Raw genomic sequence first — 20,844 nt, 5'->3', positions numbered from 1 at the left:
CTCCCCTCCACATTCTATCAATTTTTAAGGCTATCTACAGACTGGTAAAATAACACCTTTTTTTAAGGAAAAGACAAAGGTGGTCACTAAGGCATTATTCCAAGCACCCTGCTCCAGGCTATTGCCATTCTCTCAGGCTCTCCAACTCAAGATCACAGCCCTCCAACCAGCAAGTGAGATGTACAAGTTACTAGTTAAAGGATGAATGGAGGATAATTAATTATAAGAAATATTAGTGATAATAAAAGTAGGAAAACAACATACTCATAATCAGTTGAAATACTGTTTTCTTTTTTTCCCAAGTACTAAGAAAACAATGGCTCATATTTAGAAACTAATAATTATTATCAGCAATAAATGAAACGCTACAAGATGGAGTCACATGGACTAATCAGTCTAAACAAAGTGGAATAAACAGAGTGATCAAAAGAGGGGAAAGGAAACTCTGTAATTATTTTATGTACATTTTCTTTGGCCAAAGGTTCTGGGATACAAGTCCAATGTGCTGCCCCTTATCATGGTTACCCCTTGAATTTTGGCTCATTTGTCATTTGAACACCTTTAAAGGACATGCTCTGTTTATGGAAATATTTGTAGCTAAAATGCAGGATCATTATTTCTTTAATTTGTGTGTGTTTAAGGGAAGAACTAAAACTGAATGAATTAACTATGTTTTGTAATAAACTTTCTTTTAGCATGGAACCTGGAAGAAAAGTAGTTCCTAATACTCTGAGCAGGAGCTAAGGTCAGAGAACAAGATCATGTAGGGTCTTTGACTTTTATTTTAAGGAAAACAAAGAGTCACTGGAATACATTGTGTAGAGAAGTTATGGGACCTACCATATATTTTCTAAAGATCACTCTAGTTAATACACTGAGAAAAGAATGTAGGGGCAAGGTAGAAGTGGGAAGGGCAGTTAGCAGTCTTTTGCAGTAATCCAGAAGAGAGATAATGAGGGCATAGACAAGTGTGGTGGCAGTGGAGGGAAGTGATCAATTCTGAATATATTTTGAATGTAGAACCTACAGGATTCCTGAAGGATTGTACACAGTATACGACAGAGGGAGAGAGAGAAAGTCATGATGACTCCAAGGATTCTGCTTAAGCAACTAGAAAGACTGAGCTACCCTAACTGGGATGGGAAAGACTACAGGGGCTTCAGATTAGGAGAAAAGATCAGGAGTTTAGTTTTGAATATGTTATATTTCAATCAGATGTGAGTAGCTGGGTATATGAGTCTGAAGTTCAGGGAAAAGGTAAGAGTTGAAGAAATAAATGTGAGAGTCATTAGCATATAGATAGTATTTAAAGCCGTGAGAATCGTTGAGATCACCATGAAATAAGTTTCTCTATCTATTCCTACTGTCAGGAAATTCCCCTTACGTCAATCACAGGAAGCACTTATTTAATTATAGAAGTTTCAGAAGTTTAATATTCCAGTAATTTGGGAACCGTTCAAAAGTCTCCCAAACAGAGTCCTCCGGCTAGAAAGTCAATAACATCAGATAACATTCCAAGACTAGAACACAGGACACAGCAACCAGATATTAACCCAGATAGGAAAGTCACAAAAATAAATTAGAGCTAAAACGCTGAAAATGGGGAAACAGAGATGTCAATTTGTAAAAGATGACAACATTAAAACAAAAAAGAGGGACTAAGAAATGTAGTTATAGATCTTTCATATGGAGAGGAAGTCAAGGCGATATAAAGAGATAAAAGATTGGTTTAAACTTAGAAAAACGGGTAAATATTAAGGTAACTACAAAGGAAACTAACAATCCTACACATCAAAATAAAAAAAACAAGAAAAATGTAAAGACTCAGTAAATACAAAATCAACCACAATGAAAAAAATGAAAAGAAAATACATAAATAAAAATGACTCAGCCCAGAAAATTAAGTGGAACACAAAAACTGTCAACAACACACAAAAAAAGACATCAAAATGACAGCACTAAAACTCATACCTATCAATAAATACGCTGAATGTAAATGGACTAAATGCACCAATAAAGAGACAGAGAGTGGCAGAATGGATTAAAAAAAACACGATCCGTCTATATGCTGCCTACAAGAGACACACCTCAGACTTAAAGATACAAACAAACTAAAACTCAAAGGATGGAAAAAATATATCAAGCAAACAACACTCAAAAAAGAGCAGGAGTGGCAATATTAATCTCTGACAAAACAGACTTAAAGTAAAATCCACCACAAAGGATAAGGAAGGACACTATATAATGATTAAAGGGTTAATACACCAGGAGGACATAACCGTAATAAATATTTATGCACCCAATGACAGGGCTCCAAAATACATAAAACAAACTCTAACAGCACTGAAAAGAGAGATAGCTCCACAATAATAGTAGGAGACTTCAACACATCACTTTCAGTGAAGGACAGAACATCCGGAAAGAAGCTCAATAAAGACACCGATGATCTAAATGCCACAATCAACCAACTTGATCTCATGGACATATACTAAACACTCCAGCCAACAGAGGCCAAGTACACTTTCTTTTCCAATGCACATGGAACATTCTCCAGAATAGGCCACATATTAGGCCATAAAGCAAGCCTTAACAGAATCCAAAGCATCATAATATTACAAAGCATCTTTTCTGACCATAAAGCCATAAAAGTAGAAATCAATAACAGAAAAAGCAAGGAAACGTCTCCCAAACAGATGTAGGATTACACCAGACTTCACTCCTCATATAGAATCCACTAACCAGTCCTGTGGGTTCTACCATCATAGCACAGCACAACTCTTATTTCTCTCCATCTCCCCTGTGGTTGTTGTTAGGTACCTACGAGTTGGCTCTGACTCATGGTGACCCCATGTACAACAGAACAAAATGTTGCCAGGTCCTACACCATCTTCACAATCATTAGTATACTTGAATCCACTGTGTATTTTGAATGCCTTCCAATCTAGGGGGCTCATCTTCTAGCACTATATCAGACAATATTCTGTTGTGATCTATAGGGTTTTTATTGGCTAATTTTTAGAAGTAGATTGACAGACCTTTCTTCCTAGTCTATCTTAGTCTGGAAGCTCTATGGAAACCTGTTTACCATGGGTCATCCTGCTGGTATTTGAGATACCAGTGACATAGCTTCTAGCAGCATAGCAACATGCAAGCCACAACAGTATGACAAACCTAAAGATGGGTGGTGGCTATCTTCCTTGTTGCTGTTGTTGTTAGGTGCTGTCCAGTTGGTTCCGACTCATAGCGACCCTATGTACAACAGAATGAAACACTGCTCGGTCCTGTGCCATCCTCACAATAGTTGTTATGCTTGAGCCCACTGTTGCAGCCACTGTGTCAATCCATCTCTTTGAGGGTCTTCCTCTTTTTGGTTGACCCTCTACTTTACCAAGCATGATGTCCTTCTCCAGGGACTGATCCCTCCTGATAACATGGCCAAAGTATGTAAGATGTAGTCTCACCATCCTTCCTTCTAAGGAGCACTCTGGTTGTATTTCTTCCAACACAGATTTGTTTGTTCTTTTGGAAATCCATGGTATATTCAGTATTCTTCGCCAACACCACAATTCAAAGGCGTCAATTCTTCTTCGGTCTTCCTTATTCATTGTCCAGCTTTTGCATGCATATGAGGTGATTGAAAACACCATGGCTTGGGTCAGGCATACCTTAGTCTTCAAGGTGACATCTATCTCCCTTACTACTCACTAATTCCAAGTCACTGTCATCTCTCATCTGGATTACATGAACAGTTTCCTATCTTGGTCTCTCTGCTTCTAGTATTACCTTGCTACAGACCATCCTCTACTGGAGTGATCAGATCAATCAATTCCTTGCCTGAAATTCTCCAACGGCTTCCCAGTCCATATAAAACACAAGTTGAACTCCTTATTGAGGCATAAAAGACCCTGCGTAATCTGGCCCCCTCTGACCTCTCTCATCTCATCTTAAAACTCTTTCCCTATTCACAATGTTCCAGTCACACTGGTTTTTGTTTTTTTTGTTTCCTGATCATAAGACATTGTTCCCAGAAATTCAAGCTGTTTGGACCTTCAGGTGCCTTTGTCTGTAAAGTCTCAATTCAAATGTCACTTCCTCAGTGGGGCCTTCCTGAAGTTCTTATCTAACTGAGCCCCTGTTCCTGACTTTGCATTTGCCCTGGATGATGGCTTTGGAACTTACAGGGAATTTTCTGGAAGTCACCATGGAAAGTCCTATTACTGAACCTTGCTACCACTAAGTCTGATGTTTACTCATGCTTACCTGTTACTACCTACCTCCAGCCTTCTTCCCTGCCTAGCTCCTGACATGCCAGACTTAACACATTTACCATTCACCTGTTTAGAAGTACCATAAATAGAATCAAATGATATTCAAAAAGGATCAAAAGATGTAAATGAAAAAGTGAGCAGCTCAGAAATGATGCATAAAATTTTTTTGAGAAAAAAATTTTTGAAAGATTTCACCTTTCCAACGTCCAGAGGCAGGCCTTGGAGAAAAGTTGAGCTAATATGCTAAAATACTCCACGTTTTTCTTTCTGGTTCTGTCTTAGAGGATCTCAATGGATATGGGAATCCTCCTCAAGGGGAGCCAGGGGGAAAAGAACAAAGAATCTTTCAATTAGAAGGGATAAAAGAAGCTAATTCTTAAAAGAATTCTATGCTCTTGGGAAGTATATAGAGTTGTAGTAAATCATGATGATCTCCCTTTTCTCCCCAAATCCAATCAAAACAACAATATAGAAATACAAATAAGATAACAACCCACAATGACAAAGATAGTTGGAGAACAACAACAGTGGACATGAGATCTCAAAATCTTCTACAAGATGAAAAGTAGACCAAGGATGAGTAAGTAACTTGGCAGAGCTGAGGAAGCTGAACCTTAAATGCCCATGGAGCTAGGGGATGAAATGAGATACCAGCCTATGTGCCCACAAAACCCCTGAGAGACTTAGCAACTGCAGACACCAGGTACCACTAAACACAAGGATAAGGTGTGGAGCTGAAAACAAGGATTGTTTGAAAGCCTGAATAAAGAAAGAGCAGTTGTACCCACCAAGTACTTCCTCTACACTGTATTCCTCTCTGTAGAGGAGTAGAGGCTTGTTTTCCAGATAAATTCAACTAAAGAAACTCTAACCTCGGGCAGACCAAGCATGATGAGGACAGAGGAGAGCATTATACACTGAACTTGGGGACTCTCAGCCTCCTTCCTTCCCATTTCCTATTTCCAGAATGCCAGTGGCCATGCTAAATCTCCCCTCCCTTCCCTATCCCACCCTCATTCCTACGTTAGCAGGAGAAGACTAGATTCTTCTCTAGAAAATATGAATAGACTCAGAGAGAAAATACTCAGATTCTGGCTTCTGGGGATTCCCTAATGAAAATGAGGGCTCAGGACTTGACCCTTTGTAGAGAAACCCACCAATCAACAAGATCCACTGACAAAGCTACCAAAATGAATGGAAGATGCCAAAACAGCAACAGAAAAAAAAAAATGAAACAGAGAAACAAAGAAATTCAGGGAGCAGAGGGAAAGACGTGAGATAAGAGGATATATTATACTCATAAAAAAAGAACAGATAACTACTGAAAAGGAACACTTGGAAAGTAAAAAAAAAAACAATAATTCTTGGAATTAAAAATGTGATAGTAGTAAAAAGATGCAATAGAAGGTTGGAATATAAAATTGAGGCAAATCCCTTAGTAAGTACATCATAATGGCAAAGAGAAAATTGGGGAAAGAAAAGATCCAAATTTGGATCCAAATAACAGGAGTTTTCATAAAATAAATGTGAAACTAGATGGGGAGAAAATTATTAAATAATTAATGGAAATTTTCTCAGAACCAAATAGACTGGAAGGGCCCATAAAGTGCTATGCACAATGAATCCATACACAGCCACACACACACACACAAGCACACACAAACTGTCATCATGAACCTCCAGAACACCAGGGATAAAGAGAAGATCCTAAGGGTATCCAGCAAGAACCAACAGTAATGGGCTGGAAGTAGCTGGTTCCTGTGAATGGGGCTAGGGAGTGGGGAGGGATGTGGTAAGAGACTGCTGTTTTTTGTAATAATAAGCTTTTTAGGATGATTTGACTATTTTTAACTATGAGCATGTATTATCGTGATACAAATAAAAGTTTTAAAAGTGTAAAAAACAGATAAGTGACTTTAAAACATGCTTTTCAAGGCAGTAAGCATGTGAAAGTACAAGAAAGGAGCACTACTGGTTGGAAGCATGTTCCCGAGGAATTAGTCTCCCAGTCTTCTTACTTTCGTTTAGCAGTCAAGTGTGCTAACCAATGGCACCACCCAGGGACTTAGTGTATAACATACACCACATTTAATATATGTGCTCAATTCAGCAGCACATATAGTAAAATTGGAACGATACAGAGAATGAAGCATTCCATATTTTTTAAGGAGCCCCGGTGACGCAGTAGTTAAATGCTCGGCTGCTAACTGAAAAGTCAGCAGTTTGAACCCTACCAGCCACTCCGTGGAAGAAAGATGTGACAGTCTGCTTCCGTAAAGATTTACATCCTTGGAAACCCTATGGGGCAGTTCTACTCTGTCCTATAGGATCGCTATGAGTTGGAATGTACTCAACAGCAACGGGTTTGGTTTTTTGGTTTATGCTTGTTAGATGAGGTTGTAAGAGAGAAGAACTAGGATACAAAGGAGATCTCCAGTTCTAAAAATAGTACAAGCTGGATGAGTAAGAGATGAAGGGAAGCAGTTCAGAGATGGAGAAAGGCTTGACTCTTAGGGGAGTGAGAATAGGTAGGTCGGTGCCCACATTTACACCTGAATGTTCTTCCTCCAGTCCCCTCTTGTGGAGGCCTCCTTCTGTCTTATGACCACAATCCATCATTTCCCAAATCCTATTCATCCTTTCAAAATATTTTGGGATAGCCTATGAATCATGCAGAAAATCTGTCTCCTTACTTCATGGTCATGCTGTGCTTCTGATCAAAAAACATTACCTTACTGATTTTCCACATGAACCCCCTACTTTGCTCCTTTCCAAATGACAGTTTGGCTCTTGCTAAAACTCTGATCCATGGTCAAAGGATGAAGATTTGCCACTCTGGAGGAAATTCTTTAAAAAGGCTTTGAAGGCAATTCCAAAGAAGAACTTTCTATGGCAACACTGTTGGAGTCAGTGCACAGTCTTCCAGGGTGACTGCCCTAAAGGGCAACACTAATTCTGGCTTTTAAGCTTTTCTATGCTTGTTAAAAAGTCAGCCTCCTTACTTTAAAGTCCCAGCTCACAGTGCTTAAGTGTTTTCCTAAAACCTCCATAAATTCTTCATTCCTCTGATACTTGGGCACTCCACTATTTCCTTCACTACACAAACTAAGAGACATGTTTGTGGGGACATGGGAGGTGAGGCGATTTCTCTGGTTCCTCTCTAGATAATAATGACTCCCAAACATGCTTTCCGATGCCTTGCTTGGTGGGAGTTCTTACAAGTGAATCTAATGTGACATTTGACTGATGCTCGTGCTCCCCCTCCCAAAAATGATGAATGGCTTGAAAACTGTAGAAGCCATTCATCTCCTTGCCACAGGGAATGCTGAACTGCTTTATTTCCACCATCTGTGGAAGGGAAAGGCTTAGTGGCAGCGGTATTTTGCTGAAGAGTTACACGGGTTTCCCTCTGCAGCAAAGACCATCTCCTAACTGAGGAGAGAGGGGATGGGCTGCATGTTCAGGGGTGGACAGGAGGGAGACAGGGAGGGCAATGCAGACACATTGTTGACTCATGTAGTTGCCTTTGGTTTCAGTTCAGTACACAAAGCACCCAGGGGTGTACCCTCAAACACCTGGTGAATTTCTAAAAGACTAGATACTGGAGAAAAAAGGGGAGCTCTGGGCCACTGTATCGGTTGGTCACAAAAATGTAGGGTTGGCAAGATGGCATTGTTCAAGTTGGCAAAGACTAACTCTGGTTACCTCTAAATGACCACGCCTCTAAATTCCAATTCTGATTCCAACACAGATCACCTTGGTAAGGCAGGTCACAGCTGCCAAGCCTGGACCAGACACACAAGTCAATGCTCTGTTGGTCCACATGGTGTTGGATTTTTTTTTTTAATTTCTAAAACTACAAATTACCTTTATATTTGAAAATCTGGAAAGCATCAGAGAGACATGTGTGTGTGTGAGAGAGAGAGGGCAGGAGAAAGGAAGGCATTTCTTTCTGAAAACTTCCCAGTGTACCAAACCCTCCAACAATAGCAGCCACATGGCTCTACCCTTGCCCTTGAGCCTTATTGCCAGGTATCATGGGATGAAATTGCATGAACTCAAACTGTACTTCTGGGAGGGGGGCAGGGGGTAGGGCTGGGTTGAGTATAATGAGATGGTTCTAAAGATCCATTTTAAAGTCCTGTTAACTTATTCCATTTTAACTGATGTTTCTGGATAAGGCACCAGCCCTCTTGGGAAGCCAGTTGTAAGTCATTCCATGGAACCTCTAGTCAGCTGTAAAAGATGAGCCTGGGGCAGAGCTGCTGGGGAAAGAGTTGCACTTGAATTTCCAATTAATCCAGGTCTAGATTAAGAAAGTCACAAGAGGAGGAGGCTGCCTCTTTACTCCCCAGCCCCACAAGGAACACGGAATGGGATGACCTCAGAATTTACTCCACCTCTTATGTTGGAACTGACTCGACAACAATGGGTTTCTTATGGTTTGAGAATCAGAATTTCTTGCTTATTAGTACTGAGGAAACATTAATATCCAAATGAAGGCTCAGAGGGATTAAGTAAATTGACAAGTATCATACAGCCAGGAAGTAGCAGAGTTGGACTTCAGCAGCAGCTCTGGTAGATAGCAAGTCCATGTTCTTCTACTCCCCCAACTGCCCAATGTGGCAGTCCCTGGGTATCGGAAACAGTTAAGCGCTTGGCTGCTAACTGAAAAGTTGGTGATTCGAGTCCACCCAGAGGCTACTTGGAAGAAAGGCCTAGCTGTCTACTTCTGAAAAACTAGCCATTGAAACACTATGGAGCACATTTCTACTCTGACACACATGGGGTCACCATGAATCAGAATTGACTGAATAGCAACTGGTCAACTGGCTTATCTGCCCAGTGTACTAGCACTGGACAAGTCTCAGAGGCTACAAAGATGAATAAGATATATTCCCTATTCATAGGAGCTCATATAGAAACAAAAGTTTAGGGTATCTTAGGGAGTCCTGGTTTTAATTCCATGAGTGACTTATCTCGGCCCAAAGCACGCCCTTTCAGTGACCAAGTCTCCTTACACCTCAATGTTTGCACTTATGAAATGAGGAACAATGCCTACCATCAACTAAAATGTACCTTTTAATATGTGCAAGAACTTACAAAAGATTCTAGGGTCCTTGGCACTATGTCAATACAAAGTGTCACTCCTGTTATTAATGGATAATAGCTACCCCTCTACAGAACATTTAAGTCTGATGCTCTGTGCATTAGTGAAATGAATTTGTTTGGCAAGGAAGGTGACCTCATACCAGCTTCCAGAGCATGAGCTGATGGAGGGCTGGGGTTACTGGATGTGAAAAGATTTTGAAGTCCTGATTCCAGCTTGAGTTGAGCTAATAAGGAAAACACCTAACTGAATTCTAAGAAAAATGTAAGTGGAGTAGAAGGGGAATTTTAGTAGTAATACATAGGGTCAGGAGGAATATGGAGGTCACAATCATTGGCTGAAAGCGTCCAAACCTTGAACCATCTCTTTCTTTTCCTATCCTGATCTGCATTCACATAGTAAAGTTAGGCAGCTGCTCAACAGCTGCCTTTCTCCATCCCAGCAGTTGACTTCTGAAGCAGGCAGGTAAAACTAGCCCTGGGCAGAGTGTGTATTGAACAAAATCAAACCAACTCCACATCTCCCTCCCTCAGGAGGCTGCAAACGTCAGACGAGGCTCTGGCTCAGCGTGCCATAGGAGGGCTGCGCAGAATGAGACTCTGGTCAAAGCTTTGTAAAGCCCTGTGGAGTCTGTGGGGAACAATAAGAATGCAGAATATAAATGCAAGCTGCAGGCTGATGGGCCCATTAGGAATTAGGACAGTCTTTGAAAGGAATCTGCGGAGATGATGCAAAACACTAAGCATGTGACCCAAATCATGGCAGGGCATATTGGAGGGAGAGGGGAATGGGAATGAGACATTTTCTAATCCGATTAGTCTAAAGTTTCCCCTGAGTGTGGAGAAGGGTCACTGTGCAATTAGAGGCTGAGTTTAGACTGAACATGGTCTGCTTAGCTGCTGAGAGGGATGACCTCCTCAAAGCTAAGCTGGGCTTGGAGGCAAATATGGTTTGAGATGACTTCGAAGCAAGTTGCAGAACAGTCTTTCTGCCTCTAGTTTCAAATCTTAAAGGCAAAGACAAAACAGTCTGCTGACAGAATAAAGGAATGATGACTTGGTGCCCTCAGCATTGGATAAGAAACATCTAGGTCCTCCAGAGGCCAGGCTCCCACATTATAAGACTTTCCAGGACAACTCATCCTTGAGGCCATCAAGAGATAATCTAATAAACATCCACAGCTTCCTGATCAGAAGACAGCTTAAAGTGTGAAAGACATTTAGATCCAGGTATTCAAAAACAAGGCCTCCTCTGTAGAGAAGGATACAGGTTTCTTCCAGTTCCTTTCCAAGTCAGAGTGTGTGGTCTATGATCCCCAACTTAAACTTGTCTCCTAATTCTCAACCAATTCTTAGTGCCAGGCGCTATGCTGAGTATTTTACCTATATTATCTCAGTTAATCCTCAGAACCACTAGAGCAGGAGTCTCATTCTAGAGGTAAGGAATCTGAGTTTCAGGCAGGTTAAAAATCTTGCACAAGACCACAGAGCTAGTAAGTGTATGTAAAGAATATAAGAGAAAAAGTAGGAGTAAAATTGTCAAGACGTGACAACCCACTGGTTGCTTATAGGTGGTGAATCAAACAGGTTAGAAGCAGGTCTCTGAATGTGAATGGATCAAAGAAAGGTCAAGTCACAACTCTTCATTACAAGGTAAGGGACAAAACATAAATTGTGCTGTGAGAATCCTTAGGAAGAGATAATTACTGCCAGCTCAGCAAATCCAAGAGAACTTAATGGATATGGTGCTACTTGAACTGGTTTCTTGAAGGAAGAGCAAGCTTTCAACAGATTAAGAAAAATGGAAGCTATTTCCTACTGAGTAAATAGCCAAGGCAAAAAAGTGGGAAGGCACAAGTATATGTGTGAAATGTCAAGCATCCCATTTGGCTGGACTACTGGGAATAGGAAGAGGAGCTTTGGGAGCATGATTCTTTTGTTTGTTTGTTTATTGTTGTAGTTTAAGTGAAAGTTTACATTTCAAGTTAGTCTCTTATACAAAAATTTATACACATTGTTATGTGACCCTAACTGCTCTCCCTATACTGTGACAGTACACTCCTCCTTTCCACCGCTGATTTCCCATGTCCATTCAACCAGCTCCTAACTCTGTCTACCTTCTCATCTCACCTCCTGACAGAAGCTGCCTGTTTAGTCTCATGTATCTACCTGAGCTAAGAAGCATACTCTTCACGAGTATTATTTTATGTCCCACAGTCCAGTCCAATCTTTGTCCCAAGAGCTGGCCTAGGAAATTGTTCTACTTCTGGGCTGACAGAGAGTCCGGTGGCCATGCTTTCCGGGGTACCTACAGTCTCAGTCAGACCATTAAGTCTGGTCTTTTTACTAGAATTTGAGTTCTGCACCCCATATTTCTCCTGCTCCATCAGGGACTCTCTGTTGTGTTCCCTGTCAGGGCAGTCATTGGTGGTAGCCGGGCACCATCTAGTTCTTCTGGTCTCAGACTGATGAAGTCTCTGGTTTATGTGGCCCTTTCTGTCTCTTGGGCTAATACTTTCCTTATGTCTTTGGTGTTCTTCATTCTCCTTTGCTCCAGGTGGTTGGGACCAACTGATGAATCTTAGATGGCCGCTTGCAAGCTTTTAAGACCCCAGACACCACTCACCAAAGTAGGATGCAGAACATTTTCTTGATAAGCTTTGTTATGCCAATTGACCTAGATGTCCCCTGAAAGCATGGTCCCCAGCCCCCAGCCCCTGCTACTCTGTCCCTCAAAGTGTTTGATTGTATTCAGAAAATTTCTTAGCTTTGGTTTAGTCCAGTTGTGCTGACTTCCCCTATAGTGAGTGCTGTCCTTCCCTTCACCTAAGATAATTCTTGTCTACTATCTAGAGAATAACCCTCACCCTCCCTCCCCACCCTCGTAACCATCAAAGAATGTTTTCTTCTGTGTCTAAATCTTTTTTTGAGTTCTTTAACAGTGCTCTTATACAATATTTGTCCTTCTGTGACTGAATAAATTCACTCAGCATAATGCCCTCCAGATTCCTCCATGTTATAAGATGTTTCATGGCTTCATCATTGCTCTTTATCATTGTGTAGTATTTCATTGTGTGACTATACCATAATTTGTTTATCCATTCATCCGTTGATGGGCACCTAGGTTGTTTCCATATTTTTGCTATTGTGAACAGTGCTGCAATGAACATGGGTGTGCATGTATCTATTCATGTGACGGCTCTTATTTCTCTAGGATATATTCCAAGGAGCAGAACTGCTGGATTGTATGGTACTTTGAAGTGCCAAACCGGTTTCCGAAGCAGTTGTACCATTTTACATTCCCAACAACAGCGTATAAGTGTTCCAGTCTCTCCACAACTTCTCCAGCATTTATTATTTTGTGTTTTTTTTTTTTTTTGATTAATGCTAGCCTTCTTGGGGTGAGATGGTATCTTATTGTAGTTTTGATTTGCATTTCTCTAATGGCTAATGATCGTGAGCATTTCTTCATGTGTCCGTTAGCTGCCTGAATGTCTTCTTTGGCGAAGTGCCTGTTCATATCCTTTGCCCATTTTTTAATTGGGTTATTTGTCTTTTTGCTGTTGAGGTTTTGCAGTATCTTGAAGATTTTAGAGATTAGATGCTAATCAGATTTGTCATAGCCAAAATTTTTTTCCCAGTCAGTAGGTTGTCTTTTGACTCTTTTGGTGAAATTTTTTGATGAGCATAAGTGTTTGATTTTTAGGAGCTCCCAGTTATCTAGTCTCTCTTCTGGTGCTTGTGCATTGTTACTTATGGTTCGTATTGTGTTTATGCCATGTATTAGGGCTCCTAGCATTGTCCCTATTTTTTCTTCCATGATCTTTATAATTTTTGATTTGATATTTAGGTCTTCGATCTATTTTGAGTTAGTTTTTGTGCATGGTGTGAGGTATCGGTCTTGTTTCAGTTTTTTGCAGATGGATATCCAGTTATGCCAGCACCATTTGTTAAAGAGACTGTCTTCTCCCCAGTTAATGCACTTTGGGCCTTTGTCAAATATCAGCTGCTCATAGGTGGATGAATTTATGTCTGGATTCTCAATTCTGTTCCATTGGTCTATGTATCTATTATTGTACCAATACAAGACTGTTTTGACTACCGTGGCAGTATAATATGTTCTAAGATCAGGTAGTATGATGCCTCCCACTTTGTTCTTCTTCTTGAGTAATGCTTTACTTCTCCAGGGCCTCTTCCCTTTCCATATGAAGTTGGTAATTTGTTTCTCCATCTCATTAAAGAATGTTTTTGGTATTTGGATCGGGATTGCATTGTATCTGTAGATTGCTTTGGGTAGAATTGACATTTTCACAATGTTGAGTCTTCCTGTCCATGAGCAAGGTATGTATGATTCAACAGATTCAAGTCCCACCTGTGAAGAGCTTGGACTTCTAGGCCTGCCTACTTCATCCCAGGTCCTTTATACTAGCACCTCACACTGCTGCTAGTGAATAGAAGTAAATGAGCATATCTTCTAGAAAATTACTCCAGGTCAACCCAACACATGTACACATCCAACTAGATTGGTTCTCTTCTGGATTCCCCTTCTGACACCTTGGACCCTGTTTCCTCACATGGGATTTAGTTTTATCTGTACCTTGGTTTCTCCCTTTTGTCTCAGATGAGGACTCCCTATTCTAGCCCTTGCTTGAGAACAATGCTCCAACTGACCACCCCAAGCTCCACAACAGAGAAGGGGGAGAAGTAGTTCAAAGCTAAGGAGTCTGGTCTTCCTTGGTGAACAAAGAGACGTCATGGGTTTGTGAATAGAAGAATGACACAATGACATTTGTACTCTTAGAAGATACTTAGCTACTGTATGTAAGGAAAAATTTAAAAATTTAGAGTCCTGTGGAACAAAGACCAACATGGAGGCCCTTTCAATAGTGAAGAAGAAATATGGGTCAGACCAGAGTAACGATGGTGGGAATGGAGAGAAGAGAGTGGATATAAGCGGTAGTGTTATAGATTGAATTATGTCCCCAAAAAATATGTGTTGTAAATCCTAACCTCTATGACTGCGGTTATAATCCCATTTGAGAATGGTTGCCTTTGTTATATTAATGAGGCAGGATTAGTGCAGGGTATCCCTTGAGTCAATCTTTTTTGAAATATAAAAGAGATTAAACAAGTAATCTAGGAAGCAGAGATGGAGGAATAGAGAGGCTAGCCACATGAAGACTGCCCAGGAGCAGAAGCTCCAAGAGACAGTGATCTTCCTCCAGAGCCAACAGAGAGAGCCAGGACCCTGAATTTGGACTTCTAGCCTCCTAAATGATGAGAAAATAAATTTCTGCTTGTTAAAGCCACCCACTTGTGGTATTTGTGTTATAGCAGCACTAGATAACTAAGTGAGTAGAACTGTCATCCACTGGTTATTCACAGACAATAATTCAATATAGTTATAGCCAGAGGATGTGTATTTGAAAGGTTCAGGGATCAAGTCACAGCTCTTCGTCTTCTGGGTTATATGACTTCAGGCAAAATACTTATTTCTCTAAACCTCAGCATCCTCGTGTATAAGAGAGGAAGAACAAGAGTTCCGATCTCACAAAGTCGCTCTCCGAAAGTAAATGAGATAAGTAAACTACAAACACAATGCCTAAAACATAGTCCAAAATGTCAGAATTATCAAGATATGTAAATAAGAGGAGGGGCTGGGCTGATGCCATAGGAAGCATAAAAGATGACCAGAGTCTTATGTCTGGGTGGCTGGGAGGGTGGTGCCAGAAAGTCAAAAGTCAGGTTCAACAGGAGAAATGATGTGTTTTGGAAATTCCTTTTGGGACATCAAAATCTATGCTTTACATCTGGTGCTCTAGCAGGATAGAGCTCTACGCAAATAACACTAGGTCCTCTTATTATATGTCTTAATCATCAGGAAATACTTTGAGAAACCTGCCTTGAATTTTACATTTAATGTCCTCAGAACCAAAAAGTTATACATTTTCCTCCAGGAACCTGTGTATATGTGTGTATTAATGTTAAAAATAATAATAATTCATAATAGGCTCTTTTCTTTAACATTTAAAACAACTAGCTTTTCCTTTTGTAACATGTAAATGGAGGCATGTCATCAATAATATAATCAAAACACAAGAGGTCAAGAGTAACTAAAGGTAGATGTAAAACCAGGACTAGTCCTCAAAAGAAAAATATGTAGGACAATCTCCATCCAGAATGGAGCTCTTGCTTACCGGGACAGTAAGGATGCTAGAAGATCTTCCTTCACAGGTAACCTAGAGGACTTGCACAGCCTTCTGATGTCTTTGCTAGGTAATACTTTTTTCCTGCATTAAAAGAAAGAAAATAGGCTTTTACATACCTTGTGTCTTTCTACTAACAACTACATGTTAGAGGAAAGAAAATATAGATATGTCCTAAAAATGTGCACAGGGAAATAAACATAAAAATTGGTATTTGCATTTGTAGTAAGGAAAAACAATCATATCATATTTCACCAACATTTTCCATTTCAGAAATCACCAGATTCTGTCTCACAAAGGCCTTTCCGTCAAGATTCAGAATTCGTGGTTAGTGATAGTACGTGCAGCCATGAGTGTTGCTCTAAGTAATTGATCTTCATTCTTGACCACTAGTCAAAAATGGTTCTGATACTTGAAAATATCTCTTAATTTGACAGGCATCTAGACCCTCCAACATAAGTATGATATGACTTGAGGGTGTTTTTCTGGTCTTTTCCTTGGACCCAAACCTTTTATCCTGGGAACTAGAGTAGGGGTAGTAACCTCAATTTTGTTAGATGATTTCTCCAGAAAAGCCCAAGAGTAATTTTTACTAACATGCTGGGGGCACAAAAATGCTTATCCCACTCAATAAATGTTGTTCTGGGTATCAGGAAGAATTAGAACAAACGCAAAAAAGTGGGCTTCTTTCTTTGTAATGAGGTTATAAAATGACAAGAATGTTTACGTCTAGATACAAAACTTGTCAGATCTGGAAGAACCTCAGAGCTATCTGATCAAACAAACATCCCCCTTATTCTAAAGTGATGTTTCTATAGTGAAAGAAGCTCACACTTCTCACCCTGAAGAAGGGGCACCATCAGGGTGGAAGGCAGGGCCAGGGTCATGCAAAGCTCAGGCTTCACATGGTCTGGGAGGCTCAGGGAGGCTCACAGATTCAAGGACAAATACCTCTTTATAAAAAATCAACAAGGATGTGTTATAGATTAGGAAAAAAAAATCAATGCTCACTTTTAAGATAAACTATGGGATCTTAAAAAGAGCCCTGGTGGTGCAATGGTTAAGTGCTTGGCTGCTAACCGAAAGGTCGGGGGTTTGAACCCACCAGTGGCTCCGCAGGAGAAAAGACCTGGTGATCTGCTTCCATAAAGATTACAACCTAGGAAACCCTATAGGGCAGTTCTACTCTGTCATACAGGGTCGCTATGAGTCAGAATTGACTAGATGACACACAACAACACGTGACCTTCAAAGATATTTAGGGTATGCAGCTGGCTGCTTTGAGTAAAGACTTCAGGTCTTGGGATGAGGGAAGGAAGATGGCAGTGGTATGCAGTCACAAGACTAGAAACCAGAGTTAGAACTAAGATTTTCTAACTTCTAGATGAGTATGCCCCCCACTATATCAGGCCTGCAGGTAAGATGAACACCAAAACATATTAAAATGGGATTCCAGTTGTATATTTAACTGACTTAAGGAAGCTCCACACAAATATGATAAATGTATTAGAAATACACTATGCTGCGCTTCATCATTTTCAAGAAGAATCATTTCAAAGAAACTCTATAGAAACTTTACTTGCAAATTCCCTGTCCTGTTTATTATAAAAGTCACATTTATAAATCCCAGTGGGCACTAAAACAATGTAAGAAGAAGACAATTCAAAATTAAACCTTCTAACATCTTGGTTTACTGTGTTTCAGATGAAAGCTTCTAGAAACCAATGAAAAGAAAATACAAGGGACACCATATTCTTCTGAAGCTACACGCCTCCCCTATTCCATCAACAAACAAAGCTCACCATTACTACAAAACATTTATAACCAGATACTCTCCTAAAAGGATTTAAAATGGCTTTACTAAATAGTGGAGTACGATGAGAAATGCCAATTTTCTTTTTATCGTTTTTGATAAAATATAAACTCCTTCATTTCTTGGGTTTCATGGAAACATAAATGATTTATTAGAATTTTTTTAAAAAGCTTACTTTTCTCGATCTTCATACTCGCAGGTAGAGATTAGTCTGTCAAAATTCTCAAAAGCATTTTTCTTGAGCTGTTCATGGGCCATTGTAATTAAGACATTCACATGTGGATCCTTGTCCTCGAGTGCACGATAGTAACGTGCAATGGTTATAACCTCATGGTCTGTGAGTTTCCCGACAGTTATACTCATTATTATTTCTCTGTTAAAAAAATGGAAAAACACTCATGAGGAAATAAGAATATTTTACCTCTCCTTTTACAAAAAGATCCAAATTCCATTTTACAAAATTTTTACCAACTGCATGGAGCAAAGGTGATTATTTTTCTTTAACTTAATTTCTCTACTTAATTTTGGAGCAGTAGTAAGGCACCAATGCTATAATGGAAAACCATAAACACTGTAGCTTATAAATAAATTGGCATTTTTGCCCAGTGTCAAACTTCTGCCACTCCAGACAACCGCCTTCAATTGGAAAGTAAATTTTGAAAGTCTTTGGATGGTCAAAAAACCTGTCACTAAGTACATGACTTCATTTAGCATCTATTAATCTTACTTTACACAAAATAGGAACAGATGAGAGTTTCTGGTTTCCCAAGGTATAAAATTTATAAATCAATAAATTAGAAAAGGTGTTTTGGGATAGGGAAAGCAATCATGTAGATTTCTGCAGTAAAAAGTAAAAACTGGCATGCCCTGGCAATGAGAACAAAATGAGAGAAAAACAGTTAAAAGTTAAAAGAGCTATATAAGGGTATAGCTGAGTCCTGAGGGGGCAAATGGCCCTTTACATGGACCATGGCACTGAGATTATTTGGCAGAGCTTAAAAAAAACAAACAAACAATGACAAAAACAACAATAATAAATTAATAATGAGGACCAAACGCCAAACAAATTGGCTGAATTGTTTTCAATATTCTCTGTATTAATGCCAGAAATTACACAGTACGCACGAGAATTACATCAAATGCGAACTGTTATGGTGGTTAAATCAATAAGCTTCAATTGTTTAGATAATTTACTTACCAGAAATAATTCCATTCCAAAGAATCCCAGATAAAGGAGGGAATATAAGATTTTCTTTATTCTTCTGCTATAGACTTGTCTTTTAGGATAAGGCTTTTAGTTCTCTTACATATTTCTTGTCATTACCATTATCATTTAATAATTCCAGGTTCTTCTAGTCAAGAATTTCCTTAGAACTAATGGACCACAAGTACCACAGCCTCCACCAGACTGAGTCCAGTACAACTAGATGATGCCCGGCTACCACCACTGACTGCTCTGACAGGGATCACAGTAGAGGGTCCCAGACAGAACTGGAGAAAAACGTAGAACAAAATTCTAACTCACCAAAAAAAAAAGACCAGACTTAGTGGTCTGACAGAGACTGGAGAAACCCCGACAGTATGGCCCCCCAGACACTCTTTTAGCTCAGTACTTAAGTTACTCCTGAGATTCACCCTTCAGCAAAACATTAGACAGGCCCATGAAACAAACAACAATGGGGGCGGAGCCAAGATGGCAGTGTAGTAAGATGCTTCCTATATCCCTCTTACAACAAAGACCTGGAAAAACAAGTGATTTGATTATATATGAATATCTAGGAGCCCTGAACAAGGCAAAGTTGAGGAATCAGACTGAGTGGTGGGGGGAAAGGGAGACGGTTTGGAAGAAGCCAGCAGCACCAGAGTGGCAGTGGCGGGAAGGCAACTCTTCGGCAACTTCCCAGCCACTATGCGTCCGCAGTGAAGCAGGCAAACAGCTGTGCGTGCTCAGAAAGCAGTTTCCACAATGAGAGAGATCCAGTAGCAGAGATTCTGCTTGGACACTCCGAACCAGTGAAAAGCAGCTCCCAAGTGGCTAAAGATAAGTACATGCATGCAGCCTTTCGCGGAGATTTAAAAAAAAAAAAAAAAGCCCATTTGGGAAAAACCTCTCTCCCTTTTACCTCCTCCGTCTGCGCTCTGCACTGGGAGTCCGCTGGGCCAGAAGTAGATTCCAAAAGGTGCCCTGACCCATACTCCTGGCCTTGAAGAGGGAACAAATAACCTACTTGCTCCCCTAAGTCAGGAACACAGGGTCGGCACAGCTCCTTTGCTGGGCACAGGCATAAGGGGCCGGCAGACTCTGAGCACCTTACACCCCTGTATAGACTTGTGGGACCCATCTCAACAGTGTTAGCTCTCACTACCACAGTACAACAGGGCAAACAGCTGAAGTTTAACTTCAACTGTTTCAGCTGTGAAGTGGCAGATTTGTGACCCCTGAAACCGTCCTGCCCCTTAAGTAGGCACTGTTATCGACCTGCAGCGGGCTTGAGGACTGGTGGCGTCATGTAAACCTCCTAGTCATCTGCTATAGGAGTCCAAGAAAAAGTGGTGCCCTTGAATCTTTACAGCCAACAGAGTGGGGTGCTCATAGTCTGGCTGCAAAACTCACCTACTTACCCCCCCTAGAGAATAGGGACACACTTTCCTTTCAGATTCTCAGGGGCAGCCGTCAGCCCCCTGCCTGGCTCAGCGCATGGTCCCCTACCACAGCCAGAGTCCAGTGCCTACACCAATCACACATCCCTCTCTAGGACTGTAGGTGAGAGCCTGTACCACACATTTGGTGACTGACTGCCTGATCACCTGAGCTGAACCCATATAGGAAAATTTAATGGACTCCTGTGGGCACATACTTAGTTACAGAACTAATTACCTGGTGACAGGAAGTTAGAGCTTCAAAAGTGTCAATAATCAACCTACCACACATGAGCAGCCTATTGGGGCATATCAAAACAAAACAAAACAAGAAGCTAGGACTCACTAAACAAATAAGAAGTAAAAGTATAATAACTTATTGATGGCTCGGAGACGTCAATATCAAATCATATAAAGAGGCAGCGAATGATGGCTTCAACAAGCTCCCAAGATAAAGAATCAATAAATTCTCTGGAGGAAGAGAACTTCTTGGAATTACCAGTAGAAGTTAGAATTAGTGACATTGAAGATAAAGCTCCTGACGCCAACTTATTCAGGAAAAATCAGATAAAAGAATTAAAAAGAATGAAGAAACTCTAAGAGTCATGTGGGACTGTATCAACAGAAATAACCTATAAGTGACTGGAGTACCAGAACAGGGGGTACCAGAAAATACAGAGAAAATTGTTCAAGATTTCTCAACAGAAAACTTCCCTGATATCATGAAAGATGAGAAGATATCTATTCAAGATGCTCATCGAACCCCACATAAGGTAGATCCCAAAAGAAAGTCACCAAGACATATTAT

The 20,844-nt window shown here is 40.4% G+C and overlaps 1 protein-coding gene across 1 annotated transcript in view; it reads right to left on the bottom strand.

The window, feature by feature from the left end:
• The window catches only part of EFHC2 (EF-hand domain containing 2), a 237,807-nt gene that overhangs the window by 18,071 nt on the left and 198,892 nt on the right, over positions 1-20,844 (bottom strand). The window contains exons 13-14 of the mRNA XM_023731842.1: positions 17,572-17,769; positions 15,575-15,667 (exon numbers count right to left, since the gene is read on the bottom strand). Coding sequence (XP_023587610.1) covers positions 15,575-15,667; positions 17,572-17,769 — 291 coding nt within the window. The remainder of the gene's footprint in view (positions 1-15,574; positions 15,668-17,571; positions 17,770-20,844) is intronic.

The sequence above is a fragment of the Trichechus manatus genome, unplaced genomic scaffold, assembly GCF_000243295.1.
Source record: "Trichechus manatus latirostris isolate Lorelei unplaced genomic scaffold, TriManLat1.0 scaffold00046, whole genome shotgun sequence".
Lineage (NCBI taxonomy): Eukaryota > Metazoa > Chordata > Mammalia > Sirenia > Trichechidae > Trichechus > Trichechus manatus.
This window is presented reverse-complemented; position numbering and strand designations above follow the sequence as displayed.